Source organism: Ranitomeya variabilis, chromosome 1 (assembly GCF_051348905.1).
Source record: "Ranitomeya variabilis isolate aRanVar5 chromosome 1, aRanVar5.hap1, whole genome shotgun sequence".
Classification (NCBI taxonomy): domain Eukaryota; kingdom Metazoa; phylum Chordata; class Amphibia; order Anura; family Dendrobatidae; genus Ranitomeya; species Ranitomeya variabilis.
The window spans coordinates 671,009,659-671,032,550 of record NC_135232.1 but is presented as its reverse complement, the minus strand read 5'-3'; the positions used below and the strand labels follow the sequence as shown (position 1 = coordinate 671,032,550).

At 45.1% G+C, this 22,892-nt stretch overlaps 1 protein-coding gene across 5 annotated transcripts in view; it reads right to left on the bottom strand.

The window, feature by feature from the left end:
* Nucleotides 1-22,892, bottom strand: part of SPTBN5 (spectrin beta, non-erythrocytic 5) — a 445,401-nt gene that overhangs the window by 83,255 nt on the left and 339,254 nt on the right. For all 5 annotated transcript variants that reach the window (XM_077264001.1, XM_077264014.1, XM_077264022.1 and 2 more), the window contains exons 45-46: nt 19,826-20,014; nt 19,183-19,260 (exon numbers count right to left, since the gene is read on the bottom strand). In XM_077264001.1, the coding sequence (XP_077120116.1) occupies nt 19,183-19,260; nt 19,826-20,014 (267 nt within the window). The remainder of the gene's footprint in view (nt 1-19,182; nt 19,261-19,825; nt 20,015-22,892) is intronic.

Genomic DNA, 22,892 nt, shown 5'->3' with positions numbered 1-22,892 from the left:
GAGGTCCCACATGTACTGTGTATACTGTATGCAGTCGTTATCTGAGGTCCCCCACATGTACTGTGTATAATGTATGGCAGTCGTTATCTGAGGTCCCACATGTACTGTGTATACTGTATGCAGTCGTTATCTGAGGTCCCACATGTGCTGTGTATCCTGTATGGCAGTCGTTATCTGAGGTCCCACATGTACTGTGTATACTGTATGCAGTCGTTATCTGAGGTCCCACATGTACTGTGTACACTGTATGCAGTCGTTATCTGAGGTCCCACATGTACTGTGTATCCTGTATGGCAGTCGTTATCTGAGGTCCCACATGTACTGTGTATCCTGTATGGCAGTCGTTATCTGAGGTCCCACATGTACTGTGTATACTGTATGCAGTCGTTATCTGAGGTCCCACATGTACTGTGTATACTGTATGCAGTCGTTATCTGAGGTCCCACATGTACTGTGTATACTGTATGCAGTCGTTATCTGAGGTCCCACATGTACTGTGTATCCTGTATGGCAGTCGTTATCTGAGGTCCCACATGTACTGTGTATCCTGTATGCAGTCGTTATCTGAGGTCCCACATGTACTGTGTATACTGTATGCAGTCGTTATCTGAGGTCCCACATGTACTGTGTATACTGTATGCAGTCGTTATCTGAGGTCCCACATGTACTGTGTATCCTGTATGGCAGTCGTTATCTGAGGTCCCACATGTACTGTGTATACTGTATGCAGTCGTTATCTGAGGTCCCACATGTACTGTGTATACTGTATGCAGTCGTTATCTGAGGTCCCACATGTACTGTGTATACTGTATGCAGTCGTTATCTGAGGTCCCACATGTACTGGGTATCCTGTATGGCAGTCGTTATCTGAGGTCCCACATGTACTGTGTATACTGTATGCAGTCGTTATCTGAGGTCCCACATGTACTGGGTATCCTGTATGGCAGTCGTTATCTGAGGTCCCACATGTACTGTGTATACTGTATGGCAGTCGTTATCTGAGGTCCCACATGTACTGTGTATCCTGTATGGCAGTCGTTATCTGAGGTCCCACATGTACTGTGTATACTGTATGCAGTCGTTATCTGAGGTCCCACATGTACTGTGTACACTGTATGCAGTCGTTATCTGAGGTCCCACATGTACTGTGTATACTGTATGCAGTCGTTATCTGAGGTCCCACATGTACTGGGTATCCTGTATGGCAGTCGTTATCTGAGGTCCCACATGTACTGTGTATACTGTATGGCAGTCGTTATCTGAGGTCCCACATGTACTGTGTATACTGTATGGCAGTCGTTATCTGAGGTCCCACATGTACTGTGTATACTGTATGGCAGACGTTATCTGAGGTCCCACATGTACTGTGTATACTGTATGCAGTCGTTATCTGAGGTCCCACATGTACTGGGTATCCTGTATGGCAGTCGTTATCTGAGGTCCCACATGTACTGTGTATACTGTATGCAGTCGTTATCTGAGGTCCCACATGTACTGGGTATCCTGTATGGCAGTCGTTATCTGAGGTCCCACATGTACTGTGTATACTGTATGCAGTCGTTATCTGAGGTCCCACATGTACTGGGTATCCTGTATGGCAGTCGTTATCTGAGGTCCCACATGTACTGTGTATACTGTATGGCAGTCGTTATCTGAGGTCCCACATGTACTGTGTATCCTGTATGGCAGTCGTTATCTGAGGTCCCACATGTACTGTGTATACTGTATGCAGTCGTTATCTGAGGTCCCACATGTACTGTGTACACTGTATGCAGTCGTTATCTGAGGTCCCACATGTACTGTGTATCCTGTATGGCAGTCGTTATCTGAGGTCCCACATGTACTGGGTATCCTGTATGGCAGTCGTTATCTGAGGTCCCACATGTACTGTGTATACTGTATGCAGTCGTTATCTGAGGTCCCACATGTACTGGGTATCCTGTATGGCAGTCGTTATCTGAGGTCCCACATGTACTGTGTATACTGTATGGCAGTCGTTATCTGAGGTCCCACATGTACTGTGTATACTGTATGGCACTCGTTATCTGAGGTCCCACATGTACTGTGTATACTGTATGGCAGACGTTATCTGAGGTCCCACATGTACTGTGTATACTGTATGCAGTCGTTATCTGAGGTCCCACATGTACTGTGTATACTGTATGGCAGTTGTTATCGGAGGTGCCACATGTACTGTGTATACTGTATGGCAGTCGTTATCGGAGGTGCCACATGTACTGAGTATCCTGTATGGTAGTCGTTATCTGAGGTCCCCCACATGTACTGTGTATACTGTATGGCAGTCGTTATCGGAGGTCCCACATGTACTGTGTATCCTGTATGGCAGTCGTTATCTGAGGTCCCACATGTACTGTGTATACTGTATGGCAGTCGTTATCGGAGGTCCCACATGTACTGTGTATACTGTATGGCAGTTGTTATCGGAGGTGCCACATGTACTGTGTATACTGTATGGCAGTCGTTATCAGAGGTGCCACATGTACTGAGTATACTGTATGGCAGTCGTTATCTGAGGTCCCACATGTACTGTGTATACTGTATGGCAGTTGTTATCAGAGGTCCCACATGTACTGAGTATACTGTATGGCAGTCGTTATTGGAGGTCCCACATGTACTGTGTATACTGTATGGCAGTCGTTATCTGAGGTCCCACATGTACTGTGTATCCTGTATGGTAGTCGTTATCTGAGGTCCCACATGTACTGTGTATCCTGTATGGCAGTCGTTATCTGAGGTCCCACATGTACTGTGTATCCTGTATGGCAGTCGTTATCTGAGGTCCCACATGTACTGTGTACACTGTATGGCAGTCGTTATCTGAGGTCCCACATGTACTGTGTATCCTGTATGGCAGTCGTTATCTGAGGTCCCACATGTACTGTGTATACTGTATGCAGTCGTTATCTGAGGTCCCACATGTACTGTGTATACTGTATGCAGTCGTTATCTGAGGTCCCCCACATGTACTGTGTATCCTGTATGGCAGTCGTTATCTGAGGTCCCACATGTACTGTGTATCCTGTATGGCAGTCGTTATCTGAGGTCCCACATGTACTGTGTATCCTGTATGGCAGTCGTTATCTGAGGTCCCACATGTACTGTGTATACTGTATGCAGTCGTTATCTGAGGTCCCACATGTACTGTGTATACTGTATGCAGTCGTTATCTGAGGTCCCCCACATGTACTGTGTATAATGTATGGCAGTCGTTATCTGAGGTCCCACATGTACTGTGTATACTGTATGCAGTCGTTATCTGAGGTCCCACATGTACTGTGTATCCTGTATGGCAGTCGTTATCTGAGGTCCCACATGTACTGTGTATACTGTATGCAGTCGTTATCTGAGGTCCCACATGTACTGTGTACACTGTATGCAGTCATTATCTGAGGTCCCACATGTACTGTGTATCCTGTATGGCAGTCGTTATCTGAGGTCCCACATGTACTGTGTATCCTGTATGGCAGTCGTTATCTGAGGTCCCACATGTACTGTGTATACTGTATGCAGTCGTTATCTGAGGTCCCACATGTACTGTGTATACTGTATGCAGTCGTTATCTGAGGTCCCACATGTACTGTGTATACTGTATGCAGTCGTTATCTGAGGTCCCACATGTACTGTGTATCCTGTATGGCAGTCGTTATCTGAGGTCCCACATGTACTGTGTATCCTGTATGCAGTCGTTATCTGAGGTCCCACATGTACTGTGTATACTGTATGCAGTCGTTATCTGAGGTCCCACATGTACTGTGTATACTGTATGCAGTCGTTATCTGAGGTCCCACATGTACTGTGTATCCTGTATGGCAGTCGTTATCTGAGGTCCCACATGTACTGTGTATACTGTATGCAGTCGTTATCTGAGGTCCCACATGTACTGTGTATACTGTATGCAGTCGTTATCTGAGGTCCCACATGTACTGTGTATACTGTATGCAGTCGTTATCTGAGGTCCCACATGTACTGGGTATCCTGTATGGCAGTCGTTATCTGAGGTCCCACATGTACTGTGTATACTGTATGCAGTCGTTATCTGAGGTCCCACATGTACTGGGTATCCTGTATGGCAGTCGTTATCTGAGGTCCCACATGTACTGTGTATACTGTATGGCAGTCGTTATCTGAGGTCCCACATGTACTGTGTATCCTGTATGGCAGTCGTTATCTGAGGTCCCACATGTACTGTGTATACTGTATGCAGTCGTTATCTGAGGTCCCACATGTGCTGTGTATCCTGTATGGCAGTCGTTATCTGAGGTCCCACATGTACTGTGTATACTGTATGCAGTCGTTATCTGAGGTCCCACATGTACTGTGTACACTGTATGCAGTCGTTATCTGAGGTCCCACATGTACTGTGTATCCTGTATGGCAGTCGTTATCTGAGGTCCCACATGTACTGTGTATCCTGTATGGCAGTCGTTATCTGAGGTCCCACATGTACTGTGTATACTGTATGCAGTCGTTATCTGAGGTCCCACATGTACTGTGTATACTGTATGCAGTCGTTATCTGAGGTCCCACATGTACTGTGTATACTGTATGCAGTCGTTATCTGAGGTCCCACATGTACTGTGTATCCTGTATGGCAGTCGTTATCTGAGGTCCCACATGTACTGTGTATCCTGTATGCAGTCGTTATCTGAGGTCCCACATGTACTGTGTATACTGTATGCAGTCGTTATCTGAGGTCCCACATGTACTGTGTATACTGTATGCAGTCGTTATCTGAGGTCCCACATGTACTGTGTATCCTGTATGGCAGTCGTTATCTGAGGTCCCACATGTACTGTGTATACTGTATGCAGTCGTTATCTGAGGTCCCACATGTACTGTGTATACTGTATGCAGTCGTTATCTGAGGTCCCACATGTACTGTGTATACTGTATGCAGTCGTTATCTGAGGTCCCACATGTACTGGGTATCCTGTATGGCAGTCGTTATCTGAGGTCCCACATGTACTGTGTATACTGTATGCAGTCGTTATCTGAGGTCCCACATGTACTGGGTATCCTGTATGGCAGTCGTTATCTGAGGTCCCACATGTACTGTGCATACTGTATGGCAGTCGTTATCTGAGGTCCCACATGTACTGTGTATCCTGTATGGCAGTCGTTATCTGAGGTCCCACATGTACTGTGTATACTGTATGCAGTCGTTATCTGAGGTCCCACATGTACTGTGTACACTGTATGCAGTCGTTATCTGAGGTCCCACATGTACTGTGTATACTGTATGCAGTCGTTATCTGAGGTCCCACATGTACTGGGTATCCTGTATGGCAGTCGTTATCTGAGGTCCCACATGTACTGTGTATACTGTATGGCAGTCGTTATCTGAGGTCCCACATGTACTGTGTATACTGTATGGCAGTCGTTATCTGAGGTCCCACATGTACTGTGTATACTGTATGGCAGACGTTATCTGAGGTCCCACATGTACTGTGTATACTGTATGCAGTCGTTATCTGAGGTCCCACATGTACTGGGTATCCTGTATGGCAGTCGTTATCTGAGGTCCCACATGTACTATGTATACTGTATGCAGTCGTTATCTGAGGTCCCACATGTACTGGGTATCCTGTATGGCAGTCGTTATCTGAGGTCCCACATGTACTGTGTATACTGTATGCAGTCGTTATCTGAGGTCCCACATGTACTGGGTATCCTGTATGGCAGTCGTTATCTGAGGTCCCACATGTACTGTGTATACTGTATGGCAGTCGTTATCTGAGGTCCCACATGTACTGTGTATCCTGTATGGCAGTCGTTATCTGAGGTCCCACATGTACTGTGTATACTGTATGCAGTCGTTATCTGAGGTCCCACATGTACTGTGTACACTGTATGCAGTCGTTATCTGAGGTCCCACATGTACTGTGTATACTGTATGCAGTCGTTATCTGAGGTCCCACATGTACTGGGTATCCTGTATGGCAGTCGTTATCTGAGGTCCCACATGTACTGTGTATACTGTATGGCAGTCGTTATCTGAGGTCCCACATGTACTGTGTATACTGTATGGCACTCGTTATCTGAGGTCCCACATGTACTGTGTATACTGTATGGCAGACGTTATCTGAGGTCCCACATGTACTGTGTATACTGTATGCAGTCGTTATCTGAGGTCCCACATGTACTGTGTATACTGTATGGCAGTTGTTATCGGAGGTGCCACATGTACTGTGTATACTGTATGGCAGTCGTTATCGGAGGTGCCACATGTACTGAGTATCCTGTATGGTAGTCGTTATCTGAGGTCCCCCACATGTACTGTGTATACTGTATGGCAGTCGTTATCGGAGGTCCCACATGTACTGTGTATCCTGTATGGCAGTCGTTATCTGAGGTCCCACATGTACTGTGTATACTGTATGGCAGTCGTTATCGGAGGTCCCACATGTACTGTGTATACTGTATGGCAGTTGTTATCGGAGGTGCCACATGTACTGTGTATACTGTATGGCAGTCGTTATCAGAGGTGCCACATGTACTGAGTATACTGTATGGCAGTCGTTATCTGAGGTCCCACATGTACTGTGTATACTGTATGGCAGTTGTTATCAGAGGTCCCACATGTACTGAGTATACTGTATGGCAGTCGTTATTGGAGGTCCCACATGTACTGTGTATACTGTATGGCAGTCGTTATCTGAGGTCCCACATGTACTGTGTATCCTGTATGGTAGTCGTTATCTGAGGTCCCACATGTACTGTGTATCCTGTATGGCAGTCGTTATCTGAGGTCCCACATGTACTGTGTATCCTGTATGGCAGTCGTTATCTGAGGTCCCACATGTACTGTGTACACTGTATGGCAGTCGTTATCTGAGGTCCCACATGTACTGTGTATCCTGTATGGCAGTCGTTATCTGAGGTCCCACATGTACTGTGTATACTGTATGCAGTCGTTATCTGAGGTCCCACATGTACTGTGTATACTGTATGCAGTCGTTATCTGAGGTCCCCCACATGTACTGTGTATCCTGTATGGCAGTCGTTATCTGAGGTCCCACATGTACTGTGTATCCTGTATGGCAGTCGTTATCTGAGGTCCCACATGTACTGTGTATCCTGTATGGCAGTCGTTATCTGAGGTCCCACATGTACTGTGTATACTGTATGCAGTCGTTATCTGAGGTCCCACATGTACTGTGTATACTGTATGCAGTCGTTATCTGAGGTCCCCCACATGTACTGTGTATAATGTATGGCAGTCGTTATCTGAGGTCCCACATGTACTGTGTATACTGTATGCAGTCGTTATCTGAGGTCCCACATGTACTGTGTATCCTGTATGGCAGTCGTTATCTGAGGTCCCACATGTACTGTGTATACTGTATGCAGTCGTTATCTGAGGTCCCACATGTACTGTGTACACTGTATGCAGTCATTATCTGAGGTCCCACATGTACTGTGTATCCTGTATGGCAGTCGTTATCTGAGGTCCCACATGTACTGTGTATCCTGTATGGCAGTCGTTATCTGAGGTCCCACATGTACTGTGTATACTGTATGCAGTCGTTATCTGAGGTCCCACATGTACTGTGTATACTGTATGCAGTCGTTATCTGAGGTCCCACATGTACTGTGTATACTGTATGCAGTCGTTATCTGAGGTCCCACATGTACTGTGTATCCTGTATGGCAGTCGTTATCTGAGGTCCCACATGTACTGTGTATCCTGTATGCAGTCGTTATCTGAGGTCCCACATGTACTGTGTATACTGTATGCAGTCGTTATCTGAGGTCCCACATGTACTGTGTATACTGTATGCAGTCGTTATCTGAGGTCCCACATGTACTGTGTATCCTGTATGGCAGTCGTTATCTGAGGTCCCACATGTACTGTGTATACTGTATGCAGTCGTTATCTGAGGTCCCACATGTACTGTGTATACTGTATGCAGTCGTTATCTGAGGTCCCACATGTACTGTGTATACTGTATGCAGTCGTTATCTGAGGTCCCACATGTACTGGGTATCCTGTATGGCAGTCGTTATCTGAGGTCCCACATGTACTGTGTATACTGTATGCAGTCGTTATCTGAGGTCCCACATGTACTGGGTATCCTGTATGGCAGTCGTTATCTGAGGTCCCACATGTACTGTGTATACTGTATGGCAGTCGTTATCTGAGGTCCCACATGTACTGTGTATCCTGTATGGCAGTCGTTATCTGAGGTCCCACATGTACTGTGTATACTGTATGCAGTCGTTATCTGAGGTCCCACATGTGCTGTGTATCCTGTATGGCAGTCGTTATCTGAGGTCCCACATGTACTGTGTATACTGTATGCAGTCGTTATCTGAGGTCCCACATGTACTGTGTACACTGTATGCAGTCGTTATCTGAGGTCCCACATGTACTGTGTATCCTGTATGGCAGTCGTTATCTGAGGTCCCACATGTACTGTGTATCCTGTATGGCAGTCGTTATCTGAGGTCCCACATGTACTGTGTATACTGTATGCAGTCGTTATCTGAGGTCCCACATGTACTGTGTATACTGTATGCAGTCGTTATCTGAGGTCCCACATGTACTGTGTATACTGTATGCAGTCGTTATCTGAGGTCCCACATGTACTGTGTATCCTGTATGGCAGTCGTTATCTGAGGTCCCACATGTACTGTGTATCCTGTATGCAGTCGTTATCTGAGGTCCCACATGTACTGTGTATACTGTATGCAGTCGTTATCTGAGGTCCCACATGTACTGTGTATACTGTATGCAGTCGTTATCTGAGGTCCCACATGTACTGTGTATCCTGTATGGCAGTCGTTATCTGAGGTCCCACATGTACTGTGTATACTGTATGCAGTCGTTATCTGAGGTCCCACATGTACTGTGTATACTGTATGCAGTCGTTATCTGAGGTCCCACATGTACTGTGTATACTGTATGCAGTCGTTATCTGAGGTCCCACATGTACTGGGTATCCTGTATGGCAGTCGTTATCTGAGGTCCCACATGTACTGTGTATACTGTATGCAGTCGTTATCTGAGGTCCCACATGTACTGGGTATCCTGTATGGCAGTCGTTATCTGAGGTCCCACATGTACTGTGTATACTGTATGGCAGTCGTTATCTGAGGTCCCACATGTACTGTGTATCCTGTATGGCAGTCGTTATCTGAGGTCCCACATGTACTGTGTATACTGTATGCAGTCGTTATCTGAGGTCCCACATGTACTGTGTACACTGTATGCAGTCGTTATCTGAGGTCCCACATGTACTGTGTATACTGTATGCAGTCGTTATCTGAGGTCCCACATGTACTGGGTATCCTGTATGGCAGTCGTTATCTGAGGTCCCACATGTACTGTGTATACTGTATGGCAGTCGTTATCTGAGGTCCCACATGTACTGTGTATACTGTATGGCAGTCGTTATCTGAGGTCCCACATGTACTGTGTATACTGTATGGCAGACGTTATCTGAGGTCCCACATGTACTGTGTATACTGTATGCAGTCGTTATCTGAGGTCCCACATGTACTGGGTATCCTGTATGGCAGTCGTTATCTGAGGTCCCACATGTACTATGTATACTGTATGCAGTCGTTATCTGAGGTCCCACATGTACTGGGTATCCTGTATGGCAGTCGTTATCTGAGGTCCCACATGTACTGTGTATACTGTATGCAGTCGTTATCTGAGGTCCCACATGTACTGGGTATCCTGTATGGCAGTCGTTATCTGAGGTCCCACATGTACTGTGTATACTGTATGGCAGTCGTTATCTGAGGTCCCACATGTACTGTGTATCCTGTATGGCAGTCGTTATCTGAGGTCCCACATGTACTGTGTATACTGTATGCAGTCGTTATCTGAGGTCCCACATGTACTGTGTACACTGTATGCAGTCGTTATCTGAGGTCCCACATGTACTGTGTATACTGTATGCAGTCGTTATCTGAGGTCCCACATGTACTGGGTATCCTGTATGGCAGTCGTTATCTGAGGTCCCACATGTACTGTGTATACTGTATGGCAGTCGTTATCTGAGGTCCCACATGTACTGTGTATACTGTATGGCACTCGTTATCTGAGGTCCCACATGTACTGTGTATACTGTATGGCAGACGTTATCTGAGGTCCCACATGTACTGTGTATACTGTATGCAGTCGTTATCTGAGGTCCCACATGTACTGTGTATACTGTATGGCAGTTGTTATCGGAGGTGCCACATGTACTGTGTATACTGTATGGCAGTCGTTATCGGAGGTGCCACATGTACTGAGTATCCTGTATGGTAGTCGTTATCTGAGGTCCCCCACATGTACTGTGTATACTGTATGGCAGTCGTTATCGGAGGTCCCACATGTACTGTGTATCCTGTATGGCAGTCGTTATCTGAGGTCCCACATGTACTGTGTATACTGTATGGCAGTCGTTATCGGAGGTCCCACATGTACTGTGTATACTGTATGGCAGTTGTTATCGGAGGTGCCACATGTACTGTGTATACTGTATGGCAGTCGTTATCAGAGGTGCCACATGTACTGAGTATACTGTATGGCAGTCGTTATCTGAGGTCCCACATGTACTGTGTATACTGTATGGCAGTTGTTATCAGAGGTCCCACATGTACTGAGTATACTGTATGGCAGTCGTTATTGGAGGTCCCACATGTACTGTGTATACTGTATGGCAGTCGTTATCTGAGGTCCCACATGTACTGTGTATCCTGTATGGTAGTCGTTATCTGAGGTCCCACATGTACTGTGTATCCTGTATGGCAGTCGTTATCTGAGGTCCCACATGTACTGTGTATCCTGTATGGCAGTCGTTATCTGAGGTCCCACATGTACTGTGTACACTGTATGGCAGTCGTTATCTGAGGTCCCACATGTACTGTGTATCCTGTATGGCAGTCGTTATCTGAGGTCCCACATGTACTGTGTATACTGTATGCAGTCGTTATCTGAGGTCCCACATGTACTGTGTATACTGTATGCAGTCGTTATCTGAGGTCCCCCACATGTACTGTGTATCCTGTATGGCAGTCGTTATCTGAGGTCCCACATGTACTGTGTATCCTGTATGGCAGTCGTTATCTGAGGTCCCACATGTACTGTGTATCCTGTATGGCAGTCGTTATCTGAGGTCCCACATGTACTGTGTATACTGTATGCAGTCGTTATCTGAGGTCCCACATGTACTGTGTATACTGTATGCAGTCGTTATCTGAGGTCCCCCACATGTACTGTGTATAATGTATGGCAGTCGTTATCTGAGGTCCCACATGTACTGTGTATACTGTATGCAGTCGTTATCTGAGGTCCCACATGTACTGTGTATCCTGTATGGCAGTCGTTATCTGAGGTCCCACATGTACTGTGTATACTGTATGCAGTCGTTATCTGAGGTCCCACATGTACTGTGTACACTGTATGCAGTCATTATCTGAGGTCCCACATGTACTGTGTATCCTGTATGGCAGTCGTTATCTGAGGTCCCACATGTACTGTGTATCCTGTATGGCAGTCGTTATCTGAGGTCCCACATGTACTGTGTATACTGTATGCAGTCGTTATCTGAGGTCCCACATGTACTGTGTATACTGTATGCAGTCGTTATCTGAGGTCCCACATGTACTGTGTATACTGTATGCAGTCGTTATCTGAGGTCCCACATGTACTGTGTATCCTGTATGGCAGTCGTTATCTGAGGTCCCACATGTACTGTGTATCCTGTATGCAGTCGTTATCTGAGGTCCCACATGTACTGTGTATACTGTATGCAGTCGTTATCTGAGGTCCCACATGTACTGTGTATACTGTATGCAGTCGTTATCTGAGGTCCCACATGTACTGTGTATCCTGTATGGCAGTCGTTATCTGAGGTCCCACATGTACTGTGTATACTGTATGCAGTCGTTATCTGAGGTCCCACATGTACTGTGTATACTGTATGCAGTCGTTATCTGAGGTCCCACATGTACTGTGTATACTGTATGCAGTCGTTATCTGAGGTCCCACATGTACTGGGTATCCTGTATGGCAGTCGTTATCTGAGGTCCCACATGTACTGTGTATACTGTATGCAGTCGTTATCTGAGGTCCCACATGTACTGGGTATCCTGTATGGCAGTCGTTATCTGAGGTCCCACATGTACTGTGTATACTGTATGGCAGTCGTTATCTGAGGTCCCACATGTACTGTGTATCCTGTATGGCAGTCGTTATCTGAGGTCCCACATGTACTGTGTATACTGTATGCAGTCGTTATCTGAGGTCCCACATGTACTGTGTACACTGTATGCAGTCGTTATCTGAGGTCCCACATGTACTGTGTATACTGTATGCAGTCGTTATCTGAGGTCCCACATGTACTGGGTATCCTGTATGGCAGTCGTTATCTGAGGTCCCACATGTACTGTGTATACTGTATGGCAGTCGTTATCTGAGGTCCCACATGTACTGTGTATACTGTATGGCAGTCGTTATCTGAGGTCCCACATGTACTGTGTATACTGTATGGCAGACGTTATCTGAGGTCCCACATGTACTGTGTATACTGTATGCAGTCGTTATCTGAGGTCCCACATGTACTGGGTATCCTGTATGGCAGTCGTTATCTGAGGTCCCACATGTACTGTGTATACTGTATGCAGTCGTTATCTGAGGTCCCACATGTACTGGGTATCCTGTATGGCAGTCGTTATCTGAGGTCCCACATGTACTGTGTATACTGTATGCAGTCGTTATCTGAGGTCCCACATGTACTGGGTATCCTGTATGGCAGTCGTTATCTGAGGTCCCACATGTACTGTGTATACTGTATGGCAGTCGTTATCTGAGGTCCCACATGTACTGTGTATCCTGTATGGCAGTCGTTATCTGAGGTCCCACATGTACTGTGTATACTGTATGCAGTCGTTATCTGAGGTCCCACATGTACTGTGTACACTGTATGCAGTCGTTATCTGAGGTCCCACATGTACTGTGTATACTGTATGCAGTCGTTATCTGAGGTCCCACATGTACTGGGTATCCTGTATGGCAGTCGTTATCTGAGGTCCCACATGTACTGTGTATACTGTATGGCAGTCGTTATCTGAGGTCCCACATGTACTGTGTATACTGTATGGCAGTCGTTATCTGAGGTCCCACATGTACTGTGTATACTGTATGGCAGACGTTATCTGAGGTCCCACATGTACTGTGTATACTGTATGCAGTCGTTATCTGAGGTCCCACATGTACTGGGTATCCTGTATGGCAGTCGTTATCTGAGGTCCCACATGTACTGGGTATCCTGTATGGCAGTCGTTATCTGAGGTCCCACATGTACTGGGTATACTGTATGGCAGTCGTTATCTGAGGTCCCACATGTACTGTGTATCCTGTATGGCAGTCGTTATCTGAGGTCCCACATGTACTGTGTATACTGTATGGCAGTCGTTATCTGAGGTCCCACATGTACTGTGTACACTGTATGCAGTCGTTATCTGAGGTCCCACATGTACTGTGTATCCTGTATGGCAGTCGTTATCTGAGGTCCCACATGTACTGGGTATCCTGTATGGCAGTCGTTATCTGAGGTCCCCCACATGTACTGTGTATACTGTATGGCAGTCGTTATCTGAGGTCTCACATGTACTGTGTATACTGTATGGCAGTTGTTATTGGAGGTGCCACATGTACTGTGTATACTGTATGCAGTCGTTATCTGAGGTCCCCCACATGTACTGTGTATACTGTATGGCAGTCGTTATCTGAGGTCCCACATGTACTGTGTATACTGTATGGCAGTCGTTATCTGAGGTCCCACATGTACTGGGTATCCTGTATGGCAGTCGTTATCTGAGGTCCCACATGTACTGTGTATACTGTATGGCAGTCGTTATCTGAGGTCCCACATGTACTGTGTATACTGTATGGCAGTCGTTATCTGAGGTCCCACATGTACTGTGTATACTGTATGGCAGTCGTTATCTGAGGTCCCACATGTACTGTGTATACTGTATGGCAGTCGTTATCTGAGGTCCCACATGTACTGTGTATACTGTATGGCAGTCGTTATCTGAGGTCCCACATGTACTGGGTATCCTGTATGGCAGTCGTTATCTGAGGTCCCACATGTACTGTGTATACTGTATGGCAGTCGTTATCTGAGGTCCCACATGTACTGGGTATACTGTATGGCAGTCGTTATCTGAGGTCCCACATGTACTGTGTATACTGTATGGCAGTCGTTATCTGAGGTCCCACATGTACTGTGTACACTGTATGGCAGTCGTTATCTGAGGTCCCACATGTACTGTGTACACTGTATGGCAGTCGTTATCTGAGGTCCCACATGTACTGTGTATCCTGTATGGCAGTCGTTATCTGAGGTCCCACATGTACTGTGTATCCTGTATGCAGTCGTTATCTGAGGTCCCACATGTACTGTGTATACTGTATGCAGTCGTTATCTGAGGTCCCACATGTACTGTGTATACTGTATGCAGTCGTTATCTGAGGTCCCACATGTACTGTGTATCCTGTATGGCAGTCGTTATCTGAGGTCCCACATGTACTGTGTATACTGTATGCAGTCGTTATCTGAGGTCCCACATGTACTGTGTATACTGTATGCAGTCGTTATCTGAGGTCCCACATGTACTGTGTATACTGTATGCAGTCGTTATCTGAGGTCCCACATGTACTGGGTATCCTGTATGGCAGTCGTTATCTGAGGTCCCACATGTACTGTGTATACTGTATGCAGTCGTTATCTGAGGTCCCACATGTACTGGGTATCCTGTATGGCAGTCGTTATCTGAGGTCCCACATGTACTGTGTATACTGTATGGCAGTCGTTATCTGAGGTCCCACATGTACTGTGTATCCTGTATGGCAGTCGTTATCTGAGGTCCCACATGTACTGTGTATACTGTATGCAGTCGTTATCTGAGGTCCCACATGTACTGTGTACACTGTATGCAGTCGTTATCTGAGGTCCCACATGTACTGTGTATACTGTATGCAGTCGTTATCTGAGGTCCCACATGTACTGGGTATCCTGTATGGCAGTCGTTATCTGAGGTCCCACATGTACTGTGTATACTGTATGGCAGTCGTTATCTGAGGTCCCACATGTACTGTGTATACTGTATGGCAGTCGTTATCTGAGGTCCCACATGTACTGTGTATACTGTATGGCAGACGTTATCTGAGGTCCCACATGTACTGTGTATACTGTATGCAGTCGTTATCTGAGGTCCCACATGTACTGGGTATCCTGTATGGCAGTCGTTATCTGAGGTCCCACATGTACTGTGTATACTGTATGCAGTCGTTATCTGAGGTCCCACATGTACTGGGTATCCTGTATGGCAGTCGTTATCTGAGGTCCCACATGTACTGTGTATACTGTATGCAGTCGTTATCTGAGGTCCCACATGTACTGGGTATCCTGTATGGCAGTCGTTATCTGAGGTCCCACATGTACTGTGTATACTGTATGGCAGTCGTTATCTGAGGTCCCACATGTACTGTGTATCCTGTATGGCAGTCGTTATCTGAGGTCCCACATGTACTGTGTATACTGTATGCAGTCGTTATCTGAGGTCCCACATGTACTGTGTACACTGTATGCAGTCGTTATCTGAGGTCCCACATGTACTGTGTATACTGTATGCAGTCGTTATCTGAGGTCCCACATGTACTGGGTATCCTGTATGGCAGTCGTTATCTGAGGTCCCACATGTACTGTGTATACTGTATGGCAGTCGTTATCTGAGGTCCCACATGTACTGTGTATACTGTATGGCAGTCGTTATCTGAGGTCCCACATGTACTGTGTATACTGTATGGCAGACGTTATCTGAGGTCCCACATGTACTGTGTATACTGTATGCAGTCGTTATCTGAGGTCCCACATGTACTGGGTATCCTGTATGGCAGTCGTTATCTGAGGTCCCACATGTACTGGGTATCCTGTATGGCAGTCGTTATCTGAGGTCCCACATGTACTGGGTATCCTGTATGGCAGTCGTTATCTGAGGTCCCACATGTACTGTGTATACTGTATGGCAGTCGTTATCTGAGGTCCCACATGTACTGTGTATCCTGTATGGCAGTCGTTATCTGAGGTCCCACATGTACTGTGTATACTGTATGGCAGTCGTTATCTGAGGTCCCACATGTACTGTGTACACTGTATGCAGTCGTTATCTGAGGTCCCACATGTACTGTGTATCCTGTATGGCAGTCGTTATCTGAGGTCCCACATGTACTGGGTATCCTGTATGGCAGTCGTTATCTGAGGTCCCCCACATGTACTGTGTATACTGTATGGCAATCGTTATCTGAGGTCTCACATGTACTGTGTACACTGTATGCAGTCGTTATCTGAGGTCTCACATGTACTGTGTATACTGTATGGCAGTTGTTATTGGAGGTGCCACATGTACTGTGTATACTGTATGCAGTCGTTATCTGAGGTCCCCCACATGTACTGTGTATACTGTATGGCAGTCGTTATCTGAGGTCCCACATGTACTGTGTATACTGTATGGCAGTCGTTATCTGAGGTCCCACATGTACTGGGTATCCTGTATGGCAGTCGTTATCTGAGGTCCCACATGTACTGTGTATACTGTATGGCAGTCGTTATCTGAGGTCCCACATGTACTGTGTATACTGTATGGCAGTCGTTATCTGAGGTCCCACATGTACTGTGTATACTGTATGGCAGTCGTTATCTGAGGTCCCACATGTACTGTGTATACTGTATGGCAGTCGTTATCTGAGGTCCCACATGTACTGTGTATACTGTATGGCAGTCGTTATCTGAGGTCCCACATGTACTGGGTATCCTGTATGGCAGTCGTTATCTGAGGTCCCACATGTACTGTGTATACTGTATGGCAGTCGTTATCTGAGGTCCCACATGTACTGGGTATACTGTATGGCAGTCGTTATCTGAGGTCCCACATGTACTGTGTATACTGTATGGCAGTCGTTATCTGAGGTCCCACATGTACTGTGTACACTGTATGGCAGTCGTTATCTGAGGTCCCACATGTACTGGGTATCCTGTATGGCAGTCGTTATCTGAGGTCCCACATGTACTGTGTATACTGTATGGCAGTCGTTATCTGAGGTCCCACATGTACTGTGTATACTGTATGGCAGTCGTTATCTGAGGTCCCACATGTACTGTGTATACTGTATGGCAGACGTTATCTGAGGTCCCACATGTACTGTGTATACTGTATGCAGTCGTTATCTGAGGTCCCACATGTACTGTGTATACTGTATGCAGTCGTTATCTGAGGTCCCACATGTACTGGGTATCCTGTATGGCAGTCGTTATCTGAGGTCCCACATGTACTGTGTATACTGTATGCAGTCGTTATCTGAGGTCCCACATGTACTGGGTATCCTGTATGGCAGTCGTTATCTGAGGTCCCACATGTACTGTGTATACTGTATGGCAGTCGTTATCTGAGGTCCCACATGTACTGTGTATCCTGTATGGCAGTCGTTATCTGAGGTCCCACATGTACTGTGTATACTGTATGCAGTCGTTATCTGAGGTCCCACATGTACTGTGTACACTGTATGCAGTCGTTATCTGAGGTCCCACATGTACTGTGTATACTGTATGCAGTCGTTATCTGAGGTCCCACATGTACTGGGTATCCTGTATGGCAGTCGTTATCTGAGGTCCCACATGTACTGTGTATACTGTATGGCAGTCGTTATCTGAGGTCCCACATGTACTGTGTATACTGTATGGCAGTCGTTATCTGAGGTCCCACATGTACTGTGTATACTGTATGGCAGACGTTATCTGAGGTCCCACATGTACTGTGTATACTGTATGCAGTCGTTATCTGAGGTCCCACATGTACTGGGTATCCTGTATGGCAGTCGTTATCTGAGGTCCCACATGTACTGGGTATCCTGTATGGCAGTCGTTATCTGAGGTCCCACATGTACTGGGTATCCTGTATGGCAGTCGTTATCTGAGGTCCCACATGTACTGTGTATACTGTATGGCAGTCGTTATCTGAGGTCCCACATGTACTGTGTATCCTGTATGGCAGTCGTTATCTGAGGTCCCACATGTACTGTGTATACTGTATGGCAGTCGTTATCTGAGGTCCCACATGTACTGTGTACACTGTATGCAGTCGTTATCTGAGGTCCCACATGTACTGTGTATCCTGTATGGCAGTCGTTATCTGAGGTCCCACATGTACTGGGTATCCTGTATGGCAGTCGTTATCTGAGGTCCCCCACATGTACTGTGTATACTGTATGGCAATCGTTATCTGAGGTCTCACATGTACTGTGTACACTGTATGCAGTCGTTATCTGAGGTCTCACATGTACTGTGTATACTGTATGGCAGTTGTTATTGGAGGTGCCACATGTACTGTGTATACTGTATGCAGTCGTTATCTGAGGTCCCCCACATGTACTGTGTATACTGTATGGCAGTCGTTATCTGAGGTCCCACATGTACTGTGTATACTGTATGGCAGTCGTTATCTGAGGTCCCACATGTACTGGGTATCCTGTATGGCAGTCGTTATCTGAGGTCCCACATGTACTGTGTATACTGTATGGCAGTCGTTATCTGAGGTCCCACATGTACTGTGTATACTGTATGGCAGTCGTTATCTGAGGTCCCACATGTACTGTGTATACTGTATGGCAGTCGTTATCTGAGGTCCCACATGTACTGTGTATACTGTATGGCAGTCGTTATCTGAGGTCCCACATGTACTGTGTATACTGTATGGCAGTCGTTATCTGAGGTCCCACATGTACTGGGTATCCTGTATGGCAGTCGTTATCTGAGGTCCCACATGTACTGTGTATACTGTATGGCAGTCGTTATCTGAGGTCCCACATGTACTGGGTATACTGTATGGCAGTCGTTATCTGAGGTCCCACATGTACTGTGTATACTGTATGGCAGTCGTTATCTGAGGTCCCACATGTACTGTGTACACTGTATGGCAGTCGTTATCTGAGGTCCCACATGTACTGTGTACACTGTATGGCACATGTCATTTGGGGAGCCACATGTTTATTATTATGGGTTATATAAGTGAAGAACCAGAAGCCTGTGGCCTGGCTGGGCAGGTATCTGTTCACAGTATAATATATTAATATGTATGTACGCCTATTGTTCAATCACATACCCCAAGATCTTCATTGGCTAGAAAAGCCTCTTTACTGTTCAGCCAGCTTTCGTTTTGATCAACAATGCTGATAAATGTCTGTAAAACAAAAAAATATGCTTATTAAAATAAAAGCCTGTGTGCAACCAGTTCTCACCATATGGACATGAGAATGGATTAAGTCTTTAGGTTCTTTTTAGATCTGATGCCCATCGGTAATGTATAATTTCTATTGTGTATATTGGAATTATTACAATAAAACACTATAAAAATAAGATTGTAATGGTAGTGCCCACATGAAAATATGGACATTTAGAATTAATTATCAGTTGTGAAAGATAGTTAACAATCAGCATTAGGATTCATGCACTAAAGTTTAATCCAGTTCTATACATCCTTGGCTGCACACATCCATAATGCAGCAGCTACTGATCACTAGTGAGCTCCATTATATTTGTGAATGCCGATTATTTGATGCAAACGGAGTGCTCATTTATCCGCGGTATGTAGGTAGAAGAGACCTTGTGGTCATTGTTGTGAGTAGGATTTTCAATGGCTATAGATGCCATGCTCCAACCAGCTCTCGGACAAGCGAGCTGCCCAACTTCTCTTTTGCATGTTACCATCCAGATTTTAACAAATTAATTCTGCAAGTAAGTTTTACCTGTAGATCACGAGCCTGACGCAGTTTGATATTCTGCTCTCGCCAGGATTGAATTAACAAATCCCAGGCCTCTTCTGCATGCGAAAGAACAAGTCGTATTTCATCAGCGGCATAATGTCCGAGGTTACACAGCTTTTGTCCGGATGACTTCACAGAGTTGAACCTTTCTGTCCGTGCTTCTATTTCTGACTACAATAAGCAGATACATTAAAAAAAATTGTTATTAAATCATATTTCCATTAGGGGGTTTGGACACGACGACCCTTGAGGTCTCTTCCAACTCTAACATTCTATGATAATGTGTTGAAAGCTTTCGGATTGCAGGTGCAGTGTCAGCGGGACCTGGTGTGGATCAGTTACCAAACACAAGCCTACATCCATTCGATCAATTGTATATACAGGATGTAAGGACAAATATTAAGGCTGTGATCATACTGACAATGCGGAATATTTATCAATACTGTCTAATTCTTCAACCATGCAAACTTAGACTAGACTAAAATGCTCCAAATGTATTACAGTGGTTCATGCAGTTTGATGAATCTGTCTCATTTTAAAGTCTGTCTAGTCTTAAGTTTATAAGAACTAGAAAAAATGCGGCAGAACTCACCAGCGTCGGTGTGGTCTGAGTCCTTTATTGAGACATGTGATACATCACCATTATCTTCACGGCACGGGGGAGTGTGAAAGGAAAGGAGGTGAGCAGGGATCAACGACGGCCGTTTCGTCCAAAGAGGACTTCCAGTTCCAGGGTACATCCTGTTGGGCTGCAAAGAGGGATCGTCTAAACCTTAGACGATCCCTCTCTGCAGCCCGACAGGATGTACCCTGGAACTGGAAGTCCTTTGTGGTCCCTGCTGTTGAGCATTGCGTCTCTTTAGATTAATTACTTTATGCTAAAGGTGTAAACAGTCTCCAAGGAGACCCTTATGAGTAACTGGTAATGGTCCTGGGATTGCTGAGATTATGGCTGTTTGACATGAGGGGCATTATGTTAATAGCTAAAAATATACTATTGATAGTTTTTTTTAAAAATAATTCTTGCATTGAGGCATTTCTTCCAACAACTGCCTAAAATTTGCACAAATATTGTTGTGGATGTGTGTGTGTATGTGTGTTTGCGTACATATACAGTCATGGCCAAAAGTGATGGCACCCTTGAAAGTATTTTTTCCCATAAAACTATTGCAATTACAAGTTTGGTTATACACATGTTCATTTCCTTTGTGTGTATTGGAACAACACAAAAAAACAGAAAAAAGGCAAATTGGACATAATTTCACACAAAACCCCCAAAATGGGCCAGACAAAATTGTCAACACGCAACTTTGTTTCTAGCATGTGATGCTATATGAAAACCACAAGTGAAGCCAGATAAAAAGGGAGACGCTGACTCAGTCTGTGCATTGTGTGTCTTTGTGTGCTACACTAAGCATGGAGAACAGAAAGAGGAAAAGAATACTATCTGTGGACTTCAGAACCAAAATTATTGAAAATTGCCAACAATCTCAAGGATACAAGTCCATCTGCAGTGATCTTGATGCTCCTTTGTCCACGGTGTGCAACATAATCAAGATGTATACAACTCATGGCACTGTAGCTAATCTCCGTGTACGTGGACGACAGAGAAAAATTGATGAAAGGTTGCAACACAGGATTGTTCGGATGGTAGATAAGCAGCCCCAATTAAGTTCCAAAGAAATTCAAACTGTCCTGCAGGCCCAGGGTGCATCAGTGTCAGTGCAAACTATCCATCGACATTTAAATAAAATGAAACGCTGACAGATGCATTAAAAAGCTAGACTGTAGTTTGCCAAAATGTACGTGAGTAAGCCAAAAACCTTCTTGGAAAACGTCTTGTGAACAGATAAGACCAAGATGCAGCATTTTTTGTAAAGCACATCATTCTACAGTTAAAAACAAATGGAATGAAGACTACAAAGAAAAGATCACAGTACCTACAGTCAAATATGGTGGATGTTCAAAGATGTTTTGGGGTTGTCTTGCTGCCTCTGGAACTGGGTGCCTTGACTGTGTGCAAGGCACCATGAAATCTCAAGATTATCAAAGGATTTTAGGTCACAATATAGTGGCCAGTGTCAGAAAGCTGGATTTGCGTTCTAGGTCATGGGTCTTCCAGAAGGACAATGACTCCAAACATACTTCAAGAAGCACCCAGAAATGGATGGAAACAAAAAGCTAGAGAGTTCTGAAGTGGCCAGAAATGAGTCCAGATCTAAATCCTATTGAACACCTGTAGAGAGATCTTAAAATTGCTGTTAGGAGAAGGCACCTTCAAATATGAGAGACCTGGAGCAGTTTGCAAAAGAAAGAGTGGTCTGAAATTCCAGTTGAGAGGTGTAAGAAGCATGTTGATGGTTATAGGAAGCGACTGATTGCAGTTCCAAAAGATGTGCAACCAAATATAAGGTTGAGGGTACCAACAATTTTGTCCAGACCATTTTTAGGGTTTTGCGTGAAATTATGTCCAATTTCACTTTTTTTTTCACATCTTTTTGTGTTGTTCCAATAGACCCAAAGGATAATGTATAAACATGCGTATAACAAAACATATGTAATTGCAATAATTTTCTGGGGGAAATACTTCATTTTTTTTAAACAATTTCAAGGCTGTCAACACTTTCGGCCATGACTGTATATATATTTATATACATACAGTGGGTATGGAAAATATTCATACCCCCTTAAATGTTTTACTCTTTGTTTCATTGCAGCCATATGGTAAATTCCAAAAAGTTCATTTTTTTCTCATTAATGTTCACTCTGCATCCCATCTTGACTGAAAAAACACACCGAAATGTAGTAATTTTTGGAAATTTATTAAAAAAGAAAAACTGAAATATCACATGGTCATCAGTATTCAGACCCTTTGCTCAGTATTGAGTAGAAGCACCCTTTTGAGCTAGTACAGCCATGAGTCTTCTTGGGAATGATGCAACAAGCTTTTCACACCTGGAATTGGGGATCCTCTGCCATTCTTCCTTGCAGATCCTCTCCTGTTCCATCAGGTTGGACGCTGAACGTTGGTGGACTGCCATTTTCAGGT